At 40.1% G+C, this 19,683-nt stretch overlaps 1 protein-coding gene across 5 annotated transcripts in view; it reads right to left on the bottom strand.

Annotated features, from left to right (window-relative positions):
- KMT2E (lysine methyltransferase 2E (inactive)) overlaps positions 1-19,683 on the bottom strand; it is a 464,054-nt gene that overhangs the window by 114,732 nt on the left and 329,639 nt on the right. For all 5 annotated transcript variants that reach the window (XM_053716547.1, XM_053716548.1, XM_053716550.1 and 2 more), the window contains one exon: positions 19,023-19,276. In XM_053716547.1, the coding sequence (XP_053572522.1) occupies positions 19,023-19,276 (254 nt within the window). The remainder of the gene's footprint in view (positions 1-19,022; positions 19,277-19,683) is intronic.

Below are 19,683 nucleotides of genomic sequence, written 5' to 3'. Positions count from 1 at the left end.
GTTCTTACATAAATTATGTTTTCTTTCATGTAATTAGCAAGAGTCCATGAGCTAGTGACGTATGGGATAATGATTACCCAAGATGTGGATCTTTCCACGCAAGAGTCACTAGAGAGGGAGGGATAAAATAAAGACAGCCAATTCCTGCTGAAAATAATCCACACCCAAAATAAAGTTTAATGAAAAATATAAGCAGAAGATTCAAACTGAAACCGCTGCCTGAAGTACTTTTCTACCAAAAACTGCTTCAGAAGAAGAAAATACATCAAAATGGTAGAATTTAGTAAAAGTATGCAAAGAGGACCAAGTTGCTGCTTTGCAAATCTGATCAATCGAAGCTTCATTCCTAAACGCCCAGGAAGTAGAGACTGACCTAGTAGAATGAGCTGTAATCCTTTGAGGCGGAGTTTTACCCGACTCAACATAGGCAAGATGAATTAAAGATTTCAACCAAGATGCCAAAGAAATGGCAGAAGCTTTCTGGCCTTTTCTAGAACCGGAAAAGATAACAAATAAACTAGAAGTCTTCCGGAAAGACTTAGTAGCTTCAACATAATATTTCAAAGCTCTAACAACATCCAAAGAATGTAACGATTTCTCCTTAGAATTCTTAGGATTAGGACATAATGAAGGAACCACAATTTCTCTACTAATGTTGTTGGAATTCACAACTTTAGGTAAAAATTCAAAAGAAGTTCGCAACACTGCCTTATCCTGATGAAAAATCAGAAAAGGAGACTCACAAGAAAGAGCAGATAATTCAGAAACTCTTCTGGCAGAAGAGATTGCCAAAAGGAACAAAACTTTCCAAGAAAGTACTTTAATGTCCAATGAATGCATAGGTTCAAACGGAGGAGCTTGAAGAGCCCCTAGAACCAAATTCAAACTCCAAGGAGGAGAAATTGACTTAATGACAGGTTTTATATGAACCAAAGCTTGTACAAAACAATGAATATCAGGAAGATTAGCAATCTTTCTGTGAAAAAGAACAGAAAGAGCAGAGATTTGTCCTTTCAAGGAACTTGCGGACAAACCTTTATCTAAACCATCCTGAAGAAACTGTAAAATTCTTGGAATTCTAAAAGAATGCCAAGAAAAATGATGAGAAAGACACCAAGAAATATAAGTCTTCCAGACTCTATAATATATCTCTCTGGATACAGATTTACGAGCCTGTAACATAGTATTAATCACAGAGTCAGAGAAACCTCTTTGACTAAGAATCAAGCGTTCAATCTCCATACCTTTAAATTTAAGGATTTGAGATCCTGATGGAAAAAAGGACCTTGCGACAGAAGGTCTGGTCGTAGCGGAAGAGTCCACGGATGGCAAGAGGCCATCCGGACAAGATCCGCATACCAAAACCTGTGAGGCCATGCCGGAGCTACCAGCAGAACAAACGAGCATTCCTTCAGAATCTTGGAGATTACTCTTGGAAGAAGAACTAGAGGCGGAAAGATATAAGCAGGATGATACTTCCAAGGAAGTGATAATGCATCCACTGCTTCCGCCTGAGGATCCCGGGATCTGGACAGATACCTGGGAAGTTTCTTGTTTAGATGAGACGCCATCAGATCTATTTCTGGAAGCTCCCATATTTGAACAATCTGAAGAAATACCTCTGGGTGAAGAGACCATTCGCCCGGATGCAACGTTTGGCGACTGAGATAATCCGCTTCCCAATTGTCTATACCTGGGATATGAACCGCAGAGATTAGACAGGAGCTGGATTCCGCCCAAACCAGAATTCGAGATACTTCTTTCATAGCCAGAGGACTGTGAGTCCCTCCTTGATGATTGATGTATGCCACAGTTGTGACATTGTCTGTCTGAAAACAAATGAACGATTCTCTCTTCAGAAGAGGCCAAGACTGAAGAGCTCTGAAAATTGCACGGAGTTCCAAAATATTGATCGGTAATCTCACCTCCTGAGATTCCCAAACTCCTTGTGCCGTCAGAGATCCCCACACAGCTCCCCAACCTGTGAGACTTGCATCTGTTGAAATTACAGTCCAGGTCGGAAGCACAAAAGAAGCCCCCTGAATTAAACAATGGTGATCTGTCCACCACATTAGAGAGTGTCGTACAATCGGTTTTAAAGATATTAATTGAGATATCTTTGTGTAATCCCTGCACCATTGATTCAGCATACAGAGCTGAAGAGGTCGCATGTGAAAACGAGCAAAGGGGATCGCGTCCGATGCAGCAGTCATAAGACCTAGAATTTCCATGCATAAGGCTACCGAAGGGAATGATTGTGACTGAAGGTTTCGACAAGCTGAAATCAATTTTAGACGTCTCTTGTCTGTTAAAGACAGAGTCATGGACACTGAATCTATCTGGAAACCCAGAAAAGTTACCCTTGTCTGAGGAATCAATGAACTTTTTGGTAAATTGATCCTCCAACCATGATCTTGAAGAAACAACACAAGCCGATTCGTATGAGATTCTGCTAAATGTAAAGACTGAGCAAGTACCAAGATATCGTCCAAATAAGGAAATACCACAATACCCTGTTCTCTGATTACAGACAGAAGGGCACCGAGAACCTTTGTAAAAATTCTTGGAGCTGTAGCTAGGCCAAACGGCAGAGCCACAAACTGGTAATGCTTGTCCAGAAAAGAGAATCTCAGGAACTGATAATGATCTGGATGAATCGGAATATGCAGATAAGCATCCTGTAAATCTATTGTGGACATATAATGCCCTTGCTGAACAAAAGGCAAGATAGTCCTTACAGTTACCATTTTGAACGTTGGTATCCTTACATAACGATTCAATATTTTTAGATCCAGAACTGGTCTGAAGGAATTCTCCTTCTTTGGTACAATGAAGAGATTTGAATAAAACCCCATCCCCTGTTCCAGAACTGGAACTGGCATAATTACTCCAGCCAACTCTAGATCTGAAACACAATTCAGAAATGCTTGAGCTTTCACTGGATTTACTGGGACACGGGAAAGAAAAAATCTCTTTGCAGGTGGTCTCATCTTGAAACCAATTCTGTACCCTTCTGAAACAATGTTCTGAATCCAAAGATTGTGAACAGAATTGATCCAAATTTCTTTGAAAAAACGTAACCTGCCCCCTACCAGCTGAGCTGGAATGAGGGCCGCACCTTCATGTGGACTTAGAAGCAGGCTTTGCCTTTCTAGAAGGCTTGGATTTATTCCAGACTGGAGATGGTTTCCAAACTGAAACTGCTCCTGAGGATGAAGGATCAGGCTTTTGTTCTTTGTTGAAACGAAAGGAACGAAAACGATTATTAGCCCTGTTTTTACCCTTAGATTTTTTATCCTGTGGTAAAAAAGTTCCTTTCCCACCAGTAACAGTTGAGATAATGGAATCCAACTGAGAACCAAATAATTTGTTACCCTGGAAAGAAATGGAAAGTAGAGTTGATTTAGAAGCCATATCAGCATTCCAAGTTTTAAGCCATAAAGCTCTTCTAGCTAAAATAGCTAGAGACATAAACCTGACATCAACTCTGATAATATCAAAAATGGCATCACAGATAAAATTATTAGCATGCTGAAGAAGAAGAATAATATTATGAGAATCATGATCTGTTACTTGTTGTGCTAAAGTCTCCAACCAAAAAGTTGAAGCTGCAGCAACATCAGCCAAAGATATAGCAGGTCTAAGAAGATTACCTGAACACAGATAAGCTTTTCTTAGAAAGGATTCAATTTTCCTATCTAAAGGATCTTTAAACGAAGTACCATCTGACGTAGGAATAGTAGTACGTTTAGCAAGGGTAGAAATAGCCCCATCAACTTTAGGGATTTTGTCCCAAAATTCTAATCTGTCAGACGGCACAGGATATAATTTCTTAAAACGTTTAGGAGGAGTCAATGAATTACCCAATTTATCCCATTCTCTGGAAATTACTTCAGAAATAGCATTAGGAACAGGAAAAACTTCTGGAATAACCACAGGAGATTTAAACACCTTATCTAAACGTTTAGAATTAGTATCAAGAGGACCAGAATCCTCTATTTCTAAAGCAATTAGTACTTCTTTAAGTAAAGAACGAATAAATTCCATTTTAAATAAATATGAAGAATTATCAGCATCAATCTGTGAGACAGAATCCTCTGAACCAGAAGAGTCATCAGAATCAGAATGATGATGTTCATTTAAAAATTCATCTGTAGAGAGAGAAGTTTTAAAATATTTTTTATGTTTACTAGAAGGAGAAATAACAGACATAGCCTTCTTGATGGATTCAGAAACAAAATCTCTTATGTTATCAGGAACATTCTGCACCTTAGATGTTGAGGGAACTGCAACAGGCAATGGTACATTACTAAAGGAAATATTATCTGCTTTAACAAGTTTGTCATGACAATTAATACAAACAACAGCTGGAGGAATAGCTACCAAAAGTTTACAGCAGATACACTTAGCTTTGGTAGTTCCAGCACTAGACAGCGATTTTCCTGAAGTATCTTCTGACTCAGATGCAACGTGAGACATCTTGCAATATGTAAGAGAAAAAACAACATATAAAGCAAAATTGATCAAATTCCTTAAATGACAGTTTCAGGAATGGGAAAAAATGCCAATAAACAAGCTTCTAGTAACCAGAAGCAAAGAAAAAATGAGACTGAAATAATGTGGAGACAAAAGCGACGCCCATATTTTACATTGTTTGGCGCCTAAATGCTTTTTGGCGCCAAAAATGACGCCACATCCGGAACGCCGACATTTTTGGCGCAAAAGAACGTCAAAAAATGACGCAACTTCCGGCGACACGTATGACGCCGGAAACAGAAAAGATTTTTTGCGCCAAAAAAGTCTGCGCCAGGAATGACGCAATAAAATGAAGCATTTTCAGCCCCCGCGAGCCTAACAGCCCACAGGGAAAAAAAGTCAAATTTTTAAGGTAAGAAAAAATGATTGATTCAAACGCATTATCCCAAATATGAAACTGACTGTCTGAAAATAAGGAATGTTGAACATTCTGAGTCAAGGCAAATAAATGTTTGAATACATATATTTAGAACTTTATAAATAAAGTGCCCAACCATAGCTTAGAGTGTCACAGAAAATAAGACTTACTTACCCCAGGACACTCATCTACATGTTTGTAGAAAGCCAAACCAGTACTGAAACGAAAATCAGCAGAGGTAATGGTATATAAATAAGAGTATATCGTCGATCTGAAAAGGGAGGTAAGAGATGAATCTCTACGACCGATAACAGAGAATGACGCAATAAAATGAAGCATTTTCAGCCGCCGCGAGCCTAACAGCCCACAGGGAAAAAAAGTCAAATTTTTAAGGTAAGAAAAAATGATTGATTCAAACGCATTATCCCAAATATGAAACTGACTGTCTGAAAATAAGGAATGTTGAACATTCTGAGTCAAGGCAAATAAATGTTTGAATACATATATTTAGAACTTTATAAATAAAGTGCCCAACCATAGCTTAGAGTGTCACAGAAAATAAGACTTACTTACCCCAGGACACTCATCTACATGTTTGTAGAAAGCCAAACCAGTACTGAAACGAAAATCAGCAGAGGTAATGGTATATAAATAAGAGTATATTGTCGATCTGAAAAGGGAGGTAAGAGATGAATCTCTACGACCGATAACAGAGATCCTATGAAATAGACCCCGTAGAAGAAGATCACTGCATTCAAATAGGCAATACTCTCCCCTCACATCCCTCTGACATTCACTGCACGCTGAGAGGAAAACCGGGCTCCAACTTGCTGCGGAGCGCATATCAACGTAGAATCTAGCACAAACTTACTTCACCACCTCCATAGGAGGCAAAGTTTGTAAAACTGAATTGTGGGTGTGGTGAGGGGTGTATTTATAGGCATTTTGAGGTTTGGGAAACTTTGCCCCTCCTGGTAGGAATGTATATCCAATACGTCACTAGCTCATGGACTCTTGCTAATTACATGAAAGAAATAGTCCCTTCAACTTTAGGCACTGTGCACCCAGAACCTTTAATTAAGTCAGCGACAGTAAACATCTTTTTAAAGACAGCAGACGGGTAAAAAGGCATCCCTAAATTCTCCTATTCCTGTGCAATAAACTCTGTAGCACGGTCTGGAACAGGAAACACTTCCACAGAGGAAGGAACATTGTAGTATTTATTAAGTTTACTAGATTTCTTAGGGCCAAAACCTCCTTTAACAATACACAAAGGTGTTCAAGCTTAGAATCTGAAAGTTACTACTTCAGCATCAGAATTATAGTGTCCAAATCTGAGATTTCACCCTCAGATGCTACCGGCGTATCCTCCTCATCAGAGTTATGAGGGAGGGCAACCCAATTAGCAGAGGTTGGAACAGAAACCTTACTATCTGAATCTCTAATTTTCCTCTAGCGTTTTCCCTTTAGCATAGGAAAGGCAGATAAGGCCGCAAACAACGCCAAAGATACCTGAGCAGCAAATTCTGCAGGCAAATAAATTCATCCAGGAGTCTGAGAGGAACTGCAGGGCACTGTATGTGACGCAATAGAGACTTGGGACACTAGAGGAGAAAGCTGAACAGCATCATCCTGAGAGACATTATCAGAAATAAAAATTTTAAAGTTCTTTATAGATATTAGGAACAAAATTGCATGAGCAAAATATGGGCCTCACTATGACCTTAATTTTAACCAGTACTGATCCTTTAAATATTTTCAGAAAAAATAAGTCCTTTTATAAAGTACTGAAACTTTACCAGTACTGTCTCTTTAAACATTTACAGAGCGGTATAACGCTCAGAAAAACGTACCCCCCAAAGAAAACTCTACTCCTCAGCTGGCTGAGATACTCCTACCTGCCCTCCGGATAACAATGTTGGAACATTAGGAAAAGACAGGTTACAGGCTTTTACAGCCAAAAAACGAACCGGCACAGCTTGACACCGCTCCGTCTATGAGCGGAAGACAAAAGAGGAAGTAACATGGTCGGCCTGAGAAGGGAAACTGCGCAATAAAGTGTGCGCTTCCAGAGCCATTTCCTCAAACACACACACAGAGCTATGCAGACGTGTCGCATAGTGATAAAAACACTGTAGGAACCGCTAACAGAAAAGTCAAAAGCCAATTTTCCTCTAGCATTCTTTCAGAGTCGTTGGGATACTAAGAGCTGAAACGTAGCCACCAAACACCCATAAATCAAACAGACGCCATTTTTGTACAAATAAAAATTAGCCCCACAAAACTAGTTAACCCCTTCATGACCAATAAAGAGAAAGCAGTCTCTCTCACATACAATTTTAAGTGCCTGAACACTGCCATAAAAAAACACCCTTACAAAGGATCTATTATTTCCCAATAAATGTTTTTGCAGAAAAACCTTTAGAGTGCCAGTCTCCAGTACTTAGAAGATAAAAGGCACTTACCTGCAGTCTAGCTGTCCGGCAGGAAGACAGCTCACAAAGTGTGAAAGGACACATACTCCTTACAGATACTTGAAGAAAAAAGAAAGAACAGAGTAAACCTACTCTGGCTTTCTATACCATGGGCAGCAAATATGTTAGGAAAACGAAGCAAGGCCCACCTTACAAGTTCCTAACTGCTTTAAAGCCACCACTACTCTACTGTAGAGATTGACGTGGACTACAGATATACCCAAAATACTTGCTTGTAGCGAAAAGAAATCCAATTATCTTCAGACACCAAAACTTCACCTCCTCCATTGACGAAGGCAAAGAGAATGAATGGGGATTGTGGGAAGGGGAGTGATATTTAACAGCTTTGCTGTGGTGCTCTTTGCCTCCTCCTGCAGGCCAAGAGTGATATTCCCAGTAGTAATTGATGACGTTGTGGGCTCTCCATATCATAGGAAAGAAATTGGTGTATACTGCCCCTTTAAGGGAACTTCCCCAGTCTTTCTCAACTGCACATGTGCAAACAGAGTTCATGCTATAACTAAATATTAGTATGTGATTGGTTAGCATGGGTTCTTTTGTTCTAGAGGACAGGGAAATGAATAAACAAAAATATACTCATTTGAAAAAATATAGCTGCAGTTTTTATTGCAAAATTATTCTTAGATATGAAGGTTCAAAATCATGTATTTTACAATTTGTGTTTAGTGGTCCTTTAATCTCAATCTGTCTATCTCCATGCCAAAATTAGCCTTGTTGCTAATGTTATAGGAGTCTCAAAGTTTTTATAAAGCTATATAACATACATTAGCATTATGGATTGAAAAACAATCTTACTAGTAAGTGTATAATGTGACACTATAAATGAGTTTATGTATTGGGGAAAAAACAAGTATAAAATGCTGGTCAGAATAGCAGGACACCTGCACAAAACGTACTACATAACATAAGCATTAAGCATAAACCATGCTTTAAGAAAAAGTCTTTAGGAGATGCCAGAGTCTCTCTTACATCAGTCCAGGGGAGGACTAACAACCTTTGGCCCAAAGGACAATTACAACCTATGGTAACCCTGTACTACCTTGTGACGGATACCCTGACTGGGTAGCTCCACTAAACGGGCCCTGCTTCCTCCCTGCAGTTTTGTAACTGGCAAGTCACCACAGCCTGTAGCAACCCCCGATGCCCGACAGCACCAGTATTCAGGGTCCCACCCTGTGGTAGACTCCGGCTACCCAGACTAGGTAGCTCTGCCAGAGGGTGCTTCCTCTGCCTGGAACAGGCTGCTATGTAGCCCAGGAAAGTGATTTTAGCAGGAGCCCACCCAAATAACTAGACATACTAGCATTCAGGTGAAACAGGAACTCATTTTTATTGTAAAACACACTCCTTTTATACACAAAGCTCATCTTGATAAGACACTGGACAATCCCACAATTTTCGAGCCCCTCCTGACAGGCTGGCGCCTCCATAGCAGCAACAGTCCCACACAATCCCAGTACCCAGGGGTGGCGGTTTCGGGGTGATACCGGTGGAGCAGCGGCACTTCCAGGGTGTCATTTTAAAGCTCTTGGTCCCCAGATGCCACAGTCCAAAAGCAGCGTGATTCGTTAATGGGGACCGGAGATACAGTCCGTTGAAGTTATGGGGGCAGGCGTGTCCAAAACCCCCGGTTACCAAAGGAGCTCCCCTCCGATAATTCCCCCAGCTCTTGTCCTCCCTAGGGGCTACCAATCCCCAAACGAGCAGAGCTCTGTAGCAAAGGGCCTCTGGAGCGACCAGGGGTAAATTTAGCGGGTGTCCTGCTCTTCTGTGGCCGACCTGGAGTTCCAGGAGCTCGGCCAGCCTAGGAGGGTTTTTCCCGGTCATAAATCAGCTCTTCCATGACCAAGTGTACACAGCAAAACAGCACATATAGCACGCATCTGGGAGATCCAGTAAGCCATGAAATGGCCAAATCTAATGTAACAGGGATTGAGCCATGGAGTATGGGGGTCGGGTATCCGTGACATACCTTAACTTACCCTTACAGTAATGCTGCCCCCTTTTAAATGTTGTACTTGAAAGTTATAAAACAAAAATATTTATGCTTACCTGATAAATTCCTTTCTTTCTTGGCGATGATAGTCCACAAAATTCCTTACTTGTGGGGATTCACTTCCTTGCCACCAGGATGAGGTAAAGAGACCCTACAGCAAAGCTTTAAATGTCCCTCCCACTTCCCTCTCTCTCCCAGTAGTGTGACTAGCCAAAGCAAAAAGTAAGTAGTAAGATAGATAGTAAGGTAAAGAGGTGTAACTAGAGCTTCCGATTTGAAACAGGCGGGTTCATGGACTATCACCACCAAGAAAGGAAGGAATTTATCAGGTAAGCATAAATTTAGTTTTCTTTCTAAGGTGGTGATAGTCCAGGAAATTCTGTACTTGTGGGGAACTAATACCCAAGCTGTGGAGTCCTCGAAAGAAAAAACAGGTGGTAAAGAAAGATAGGCAGGCACCTATTTACCAAGAAGCACCGCCTGAGGAACCAGACTTCTAAAAATCTGCCCCGCTGAGGAAAACACATCCTTAAGTGGAAACATGCAAGAAGCAACCATCTACAATCCTGTAATGCATCTCAACGCAAGCCTAAACCTTGAGAACAAAGAAATAGATGTACGATATTTCAAAGAACAGGAGAAGCATAAAAGCAAACGTCTGTACCGCCTCTAAGAACCCTCAGAAATTAGAATCAACCAAATAACCCCCTTGCCCCAACCTGCATATCTACCATACTCCCCCCTTGTAGAAAAGAGATAAGCGAGGAAGGAAATGCTCTTGGTAATTTGTTTGCTAAGCAGGAAACCAGACAAAGGCCAGCAACTCCATAGAGACGAAGAAAAATGAAAAACAACAAATACTGGAGAACACAGAAAAGAGGCGAAAGATCACTAACTCTCCATTCGAAGAAAAACTGGCGAGGTATAGACTAAATTGTTGAACTACCTCCATAACAAAAATGCAGAATGCAAGCTTGAGAGAGCTGTGCTAAGACACCGCTAAACATGCATCCTGTAGTTAGATTAATATCAAACATATATCCAGAATTGATCCCAGGTCTCTGTATTTCACTGACTTGTGGATTTCCCCTCTGAGCCATTGGAGGCAATAAATAACATTAATACCAGATATGAGAAATACTGTAGACCCTACACACAAGTATATGCTTGCCCGCAATAAATAGTATTGCGGTACAAAACTAACAAATATTGTAATATACACTAACAAGTATAATATTGCATGGCAATAAAAACATTAATACAATATATGGAAAATACTGTAATATCTACACATCTAAGTATGTTATTGCTCGGCAATAAATAGTAAGAGTGAAACAGACTAGTATAACCATACTGTATTATTCACTGACAAGCATCAGATTACAAGGCAATAAATAACATTAATACAAGGTATGGAAAATACAGTAGTACATACACCACACCTAATTATACAATTGCACAGCAATACATAAAAGTAGAATAGCAATCTAGTATAACAATACTATAGTATGTACTCACATGTATAATATACTGTATAGTACATAATTGAGCAGCAGAAATGGACCAGAACAGTATAACACATACTGTAGTATACACTCAAGAAAATATTGTAAATCAGTAAATATTATATAAATATGTAAAATACTGTAATAGCTACACCCAATTGAGCATTATATTGCGTAGCAATGAACAAAAGCCGTATATAAAAATATAATAGTGCTAGACTAACAGAACAAAAAAATACAATCTATGACAATACTGTAGTATCAGTACACACTTAAAGATGATATTGCACCGCAGTAAGAGAAATAACAAAAGTATACTAAATACTGCAGTATGCTCTTACAAGAACAATAGTATGTTCACAGCAAGCCTTGTAAAGTAAAGTAGTACAAATATAATCAATACTTGTCTAGTAGTCACTCTGCGTATATGTTACTATAGAGCTAGAATATAGTAGTAATTCAGAAAGAGGAAAAATGTTTATTGGCCAAGTATAGGGCACACTGAAACATGCTCTGAACGAAAAAATTAGCATCTACATATGAGGAGGATAGCATGTACCCTACTGTCCCAAAAAAGGTAGTGTATGGAGGAAACTACATGGCACACTACTGCTAAGGAAGAGTAAATAAGCACCAGTTTCTAGTAACTATTGTCATGATACCTGCTCTCCCCGAGTAAACCCCTCTGACCTGTCTCCGGTAACTTACTCTCTCTCTTGGGAATGGTAAGGACAACCGTTCTGTGGGTAGAATGTAAGAAAAAGACCCACTCACCTATTAATAGTATTAAATAGGCAAAGCAAACTTTACAACCACTTTAACACTTATTACCATCAACAATGCTCCTAGTACCTTATCAAAAAAAGAAGGAGCTGCATCCAAATGAAACAGAAAGACGACAACAAACAGTGAACATCTAAGAATGCCAACTAGAGCAAACAAAGGTAATCCTAGTGGATAAGAATGTGCAGGTATAGGTCCTAATACAAATTGCTTCCAAGAACCCTTATAATATAGTCTAGAATTCTTAAGCCTTAAAAAAAAAACAACTACTTATTTATTGGCATAAAGATTTAGTTCAGCCATGAGACAAAAACAGGGACAACAAATAACATGTTCTTCAGTCCTGGACACAAAAGACAAAAGCAGCCAAACGCTCCAAAAACTGCAGCCTTAAAAAAATTGTCATGGCAGGTAGCACTATTCAATAGACACTGGTCCACTAACAAACAAGCAGCAAACATCAGCAGAGGTTATGGAAACATCAGCAGAGGTTATGGAAATAGGAGTATATTGTAGATCCATAAAGGAAGGAAAAAGGACAAGTCCCTGTGACCGATTATAGAGGGTTTATGAAAAATTTCCCATGAGGTGAAACAAAGAATCATCAACCATACCTCAAATACATCCCTCTGACAAGCACTGTACTCTGAGGGGAAACTAGGCCTCAATATAGACTGAAAACCCCTTTCTCTGAAGAATCAAACAAACATCTTCATTCTTTAACCACCTCCAGCGGGGGCAAAGTAAAGACTGAGGTATGAGTGAGGTGGAAGGGATTCTAAAGAGCTCTTCGGGTTTGGGACTCTCTGCCTCCTCCTTTAATTCCCATGAGTAATGGATCATGGACTCTCACCACCTGCATGAAAGAAAAATCTTCACTAGCAGAATCGTCAAAACTGCTCAGAAAAACTATTTAACCAAATGGAAGAAGCAGAAACAGAAACTGCTGGCCTAAAAATATAACCTGCTAGATAAAAAGCCCTTCTATGAAACAATTCTAACTTTCTATCTAAAAGGTGTTTAAAGGAAGAACTATCTTCTAAAGGGATAGTAGTATGCTTAGCCAAGGTTGCAATGGCCCCGTCAAGGGGGGGGAGCTACGCCGTGCTGGGACATGGCTGCACTGTAGACGAGCTCCGTAGTCATCAGGGCGCTATATCCCAATAACGGCTAAAGAAGTAGTCACATTTATGCCATGGAGGATATATAACAAGCTGTAATCAACATCCATACAGCTGAGGAGAATCCAGCGCTACGATAAGCTGACCACCAAGACGAAAAAAGTCAGGCAAAATAGACGCCACCATCTTAACAGGCCCTGGCCATACCAACAGAGAAGGTCACGCTTATACAGGGCGTTTACATCAAAGCCCTACAGTGGGCTGAACACCGGCCAGCGATGCCAGATTGTGCTGTAGAGGCCTTACAGAGCACAGTGCAGGCTAAGGGACGCAAAGAAGATGATCCAACGCCACCCACGTGGCTCGAATTACTCAGGAGCCGTTGCGAGTATAAGAGCAAACTCCCCATAAACACTGATCCGCTCCGGGGGTTCTCATTACAATCGCAGGGGACACATCGGTCCTGATTAGACTCAAGCCATAAGAAAACCTAGAGCTTGATAGAAAATCACTTGGCCTAGGAGAATTAGGTGAGAGCTGCAGTACACGTGGGATAAAAAAAAAAAAAAAAAAAGACATAGCGTGCACAAAGCCTGTACTGGAAATACGCCATAGGAGGTACAGGGATACTAGAAACACTAATCTTGTTACACATAACTTGGGAAAATCTAGAAAAATAGCGCCATCACTACTGGGACACTGCCTAAATACCCTATACTTCTACTATAGCGGGTTACTAGACAACTTATGGCAGCCAAGAAATGGTCTAAAATGGACAAACTCAAACCCCCATCTCTTGCCCCCTCTGTGTCTTCCTTTTTCCAAACAGCAGAACAAGCTGCACCAGATAAGTCACAGTTACAAGAGACACTTCTCCTCAGTCGCCCCTCCAGATATCCCTGGAAACCAACATGAATCGTTATAAGCTATTCAATCCCAAATAGCAGGACTGCCTTCAAAAACAGACCTGGAATCCTTTATAAAAGAGGAACTGAGAGACCTCAAGAAAGACCTGAATGAACTAGGATCTAGAATCGACTATCTTGAAGATGGCTAAGACAACTTAAATACCTTAGTTAGCTCCAACACTCAGTAATTGTCTATCCAGGACTCATTGATACAAAACATACAAGAAAAAATTGAAGACCTCGATAACAAAGGAAGGAGGAACAATCTCAGGATTAGAGGAGTTCCAGAAGAGATCACTCAAGAACAACTGTAATCATCTGTAAAAGATTTGTTCCAATTCCTAACACCTCGCTCCCCCCCCCCCCGCAACATGAATATATAGAAAGGGTTCACAGAGCTCTACGACCCCCTACTAAACCCCCTGCCCCTCCTAGGGATATCCTACTACGACTTCTGAAATAAACAAAAGATCTGGCAGGCTGCCAGAAACAGTCAAACTATATCCTTCCAAGGTCACAACCTGCAAATATACCAAGACCTCAGCCCTAAAACATTTCAAAGTTGAAAGGAGGTGAGATTTATCACAAAAGTATTGCAAGAGAACAATTTTAGATATCGCTGGTGCTTCTCCTTTAGTCTCATCACTCACAATGGATCCCAAATAGTTTATAAGAACTTCAATGATCTGGACTCACTGGCTAAAAGCCTAAACTTATCCTTTGGGCCACCCCCAGAAAAAAAATCAGACTCGTCACCACCACCTCTGGAATTGGACATTGGCCACCCCAAAGAGCAACGCCCCCAATGGAGCAAAGTCCACTCGAAAAGTGGGCCCCTCCTCATCAACTGATAGATGAACCCAGCCATCGTAGATGTCTTTCTACAATATGAAAAGGACTGGGAGCAGTAGTATGGTGGTGGACTAGGAGCAGTGGTATGATGTATAAATGTGTGATTTACAATGTTATTATGTAAATGGTTTATGCCGTATTAAATAAATGATACCCTTTAACTGCAAAAACAGCAATAATACCTTGCCATGACATTCCTGTTAATAGTCATATAATTATACCAGGCATTGCTAACACACATAGTATATGAGGCTGTCTCTGACCGGCAGCTGTAGCACACAAACTAGTAAGATCCTCCAGCACAAAAACCACATAACACTAAGCTCTGACACTACCAGTCTAATCTGATTGCTTGATTACGACAATCATTAATCTGCCATAAATACGGTTTGAATTTTGAGAGAGCTACCTGATGACATTCTTCCCCCCAGAATGGTGCATAAATGGAAAAATGCACACATTGAATGTTTATGTTGTAAGGTTTGTTCAATTCTCATAGTTTGTTATCTATCTCACCTTGTTTAAAATTTGCAGTATGTTTTAATAACTTGTTTTATTGGTTACTGTATTACTGAAATGTATCCAAAATCTGTCTCCTAATCAGGTACTATATAGAGAACACTATACAATACACTTGCCCAGTTCTAGAAATTTCAGTCTTAGAATGTGCTCCACGTACCTCACAACATAATGGCTAACAAACCCCTCAATATTAAGATCTTCTCGCATAATGTCAAAGGAATAAACATTCGCCAAAAAAGAACTACAGCCATTAGGGACTACAAACGACTCAAATGTCACATAGTATTACTACAAGAGACCCACTTTAAGAAGGGAAGAGAGCCCCTCCAATCTTTCAGAAACTTTGGAATAGTACATTTTGCATCTCACACCACCAAACACAATGGGGTAGGCATACTTATCAAGAAAAACCTCCCATTTCAGATGACCTCTTCTTATAACGATAAAGAAGAGAGATTTATAATCATAACAAGAGTACTTTACAATAAGCAGACAATATATACGCCCACAAATAGCAAATCCCTTCAATTCTTCCGACACTCATGTAACAAAATACTAGAAATGGAGAGGGGGAGCTTTATAGAAGGAGACCTCAACCTGGCCCTAGACCCCAAGATTGATTTCTCAGTCGGATCCTCCTCAGTCCCACAGAAGACACTAACAATGATAAAAGCTACTTTAGCCACAATGGCCGTACATGATGCCTGGAGACTTCACCACCACACCACAAAAGATTTCACCTTTTACTCCCACCCCCAACAAACTTACACAAGAATTGATTATTTACCAATAGACGTTACTAGCTTAGCCCTATTTCAAAGCACTAATATTTATCCCCTTACTTGGTCAGACCATGCCATGATTAGTTGCACCCTTAAATTCAAGACAGAGTATGGAAATTAGATGAAACCTTGCTAAAAGACCCTCTAATGTGTATTCAACTCACAAAGTCTATAGAAGAATATTTCAGACTGAATAATACAACAGAAATTGTCCCAAAGTTCAATATTAGAAGCCGGTAATGGATGCATTTTCTTAAACCTTGCAGAAGAATTAAAGGGATTACCTGGTTTAGCCCAATCCCTGGCAACTATCTCAGAGACCACATCAGGAATAGGAAACACCTCAGGAGGTTTAACCATAGATTTATAAAATAAGTCTAAATGTTTTAAGACTTATCTTCAGCTACTTTAGGATTTTTAACGGCTAAAGTAAGCAAAATCTTCAAAAGTGAACAAGAACAAATATTTAACTTTTGGACTGACCTTTTACGCTTACTTGGAGGAATAGCTGCCAACATTTCAGATACTGTAGAGTGAATGAAGTTCTTGACCCCAGGAGCAAATTCTGAAGAACTTACCTGTAAAGAACAAATAGAAGAAGCAGTAATAACTTTAGAAGCAAGAGCAGCATTAGAATAGTCTGAATGCATTAAAACATTTAACCCTTTGAGTGCTAAGCCATTTCCCACCTGGGTGCTAAGCTGGATTTGATATTTATTTTTTACTTTTTTTCCCCCAGACCCCCAAGACTTATACCGTTGGAAAGGTTAGACGATTACCTTTCCAACGTTGGGTCTTGGGGGGGTCTGTAGCTGCTTAGATGCCTGAGATACAGGCTTCTAAGCAGCATGCCCCCATTTCCCTATATTGTACATTGCAATTTTTAAATAAAGTTTGGCGGTGACGTCATCACGCGTGACGTAAAGCCCCGGCGATGCCTGTCACTATACAGGCCAGATCGCTGGGGTGGGAGCCCCCAGATTGCCCTCAAGGTGGGTGAGTGCTAGCGACGGCTCTGAGGTGTCGTCAGCACCTGACTTGGACAATTTTGACGGCTCAGAGCCGTCGTTAGTAATCAAAGGGTTAAACATGTGTTGCATAAATGTGCTGGTAATTCAGCCTGTTTACAATAAACACAATTAACACTGGTAGGAGTGTTCAGGGGGCTTAGCTTCTAAAGTAGGTTTAGGGACAGAATCAGAAGGCTCCATAAAAGCAGAAAACTACAAAAAGTAGTAATGTGCACATGAAATAAAAAAAAAGTTATATCCACACAAAAATGAGCTTTTCAAGAAAAGGAAAATATATACCCGCTTCAAAAGCAACTCTTAAAATAACTTATAGGGCTGAAGTGCACCAATCCGACATGCAGGATAATGCACTGGGAGACACCACACTCAACCTGCAAAAAGTGCACCTGAATAAAGAGGGAGCTTGTGAATTCTAACGTGCGCACAAAAAAGACCTTACACAGGGTTAAAAAAAATATAACAGGGAATAACTAAAAAAAATAATAATTATCTGACCGAAGTCATATACATACATAAATAAAAAATTATCTGACTGAAGTCCTATACATACATATATACATAAATAAATAAAAAATATAGCACTTACCTATAGGCACTCATCTACTGGAATAAACCAGCAGAAAGACAAAACAGTGCTGAAACATATCAGCAGAGGATCTGGAATAGGAGTATATTGAGAACCCAACAGGAGGCGGCAAAGGACAGGTCCATGCGACACCTGTGAAAGGCTTGTGACTAATTGCCAAAAGGTGAAAAATATGTAATTACCTGTACTCCAAATACATCCTTCCAACACTGTACTCTGAGGGGAAACAAGCCTCAGCTCAGTCTGAGAACCCCTCTCACTGAAGAACATCCACATCTTCATTCTTCATCTTCCTCCATCAAAGGCAAAGACAAGACTAGTTACCAGTAAAATGGGAAGGGATTTATAGAGCTCTTGGGGTTTGGGAATCTTTGCCTCCTCCTAATAGCAGGGAATAATAATTCCAAGGAGTAATGGATCGTGGACTCTCACCACCTGAATGAAAGAAATTGCGCTTCATGTCCCTTTAATACTAGCCCGAGAAATAGACTGTATCTTGTAAAGAAGATCCCTTAATGAAAAATGGTGTTCCTTTTAAATTTGACATTAAGGGAAAGTGCACCTGGGCTAACTGCTCACTAGCTGCTTGTATCAAAATAACAAATATTTGGAGTGTTATTTAGCCTAGGATGAAGCCATAGTTCTGGTGGATCAAATATTTTTCACGGCTCATAAGCAAATCCCACTGTCAAAATAAAACAAAGGATACCTTTTTCCCCCAAGGACCAAAATGTAAAAGCAACATAACCTTACTTCCTTGGTAGCTTCAAAATAATTCAGCTCTAAATTCCTCAAGCCCATGTAAAAAGAGAGAAAGAGAGAGAGGAGAGAAAGAGAAGGAAAAAGAATGAAAGAAGGGGGGAGAGAGAGAAGTAGAGGGGGGAGAGGGAGGGAGAGAGAGAGAGAGAAAAAGAGCACTGCTTTAGGAAAGTATGGTAGGGCTTTTGCTTCTCAGCATCGAATAATAAAAGTGTTTGCTTATTGGTGGCAGACCAGATGTACTGTAAGTGCTGAGAATGTATAGGGTATTACTGTGGAGGGTGTGTCAAGAACCCCTGGTGGCTCCCACTGGCCCAGATCATTAATGATGCAAAATGTATAGAGTGTGGTGAGAGTATACATAGTAAGTAACCAGTGCTAAAAGTAGGGGAAGGGTATTTAAGAAAGCATCAAGTCAGAACCTTTATAATATGATGGTATGATTTTTTGCAGTTTAGTCGAGTTAAACAGAGAGTTGTCAGGATATCTAGTAGTAAGGGGAATAGAAAATAAGACAACCTGAAAAGGAAGAGAAGTGGATTTCACTGCAGGATGGGGGGGGGGGGCATGTCTGGCATCATAAGCACCCCCCCCCCCGACAGATTCCATTATTGAAATCATGCGATTGCATGAACGATCGCCCGATTTCAATTTTTACTCATTTGTTTACATCAGAACTTTGTTCCGATGTAGAAATGAGTCCCGGCAGGAAAGGGTCAAAAAATTTAAAAGCAGTGCTATCAAAACATCTAAAGCTTACAAAATGGATATATATCTACACATTGTACCTCAAAATGCATGTGACTTCCACGGATGCAAGGTGTTACAGGAGTAATCGGGGAGAAGATCTGCTTGCAACCATTTTGACAGGATTCATCCTCTGTTTTTACTCTGGGAGGAGTAGCATAGAGTGATGCATCAGTAGAATTGATATCTGTATGGGTGGGTGTTGCATAAGGAGATGCAGTAGGGGTGGACGTTTCTGAGTATGCACAATCCAACAAATTGAATAATCTTCGCTTCTTTAATGGGGTTGTTAAATCTACAAAACAAAAAGAATCACTGATAAAATGAATGTACAAATGAAAATAGGGTAATAAACAATAGACCACCTCCCTGGATTATGCATTAATATGATGGTTTGGTACAATAATACAGTCCATTGCTATTTACATTTCTTGCTGAATGAAAAGAGCTGCAACAACTAATCGTCATAATCGATAATAATCGATTATGAAAATAGTTGTCACCGAATCTCATAATTGATTAGTTGGTTTGCAATTAGTTGGTCTGTGCACAACACCAGCTGCTTCACTCCTATGAGCTCCTGCACTTGGTATTTTGTTTTATGGTTATGCCCTTAGCCTAAAGGACGTCTACAGACGTTTACTTTTCACTTTTTCATGACAGTATAAGTTTACAACTACTCCCGGCTTATGTGCAACCCAG

Source organism: Bombina bombina, chromosome 6 (genome assembly GCF_027579735.1).
Source record: "Bombina bombina isolate aBomBom1 chromosome 6, aBomBom1.pri, whole genome shotgun sequence".
Taxonomy (NCBI): Eukaryota; Metazoa; Chordata; class Amphibia; order Anura; family Bombinatoridae; genus Bombina; species Bombina bombina.
The sequence above is the reverse complement of the archived record's forward strand: the minus strand, read 5'-3'. Positions and strand labels throughout refer to the sequence as shown.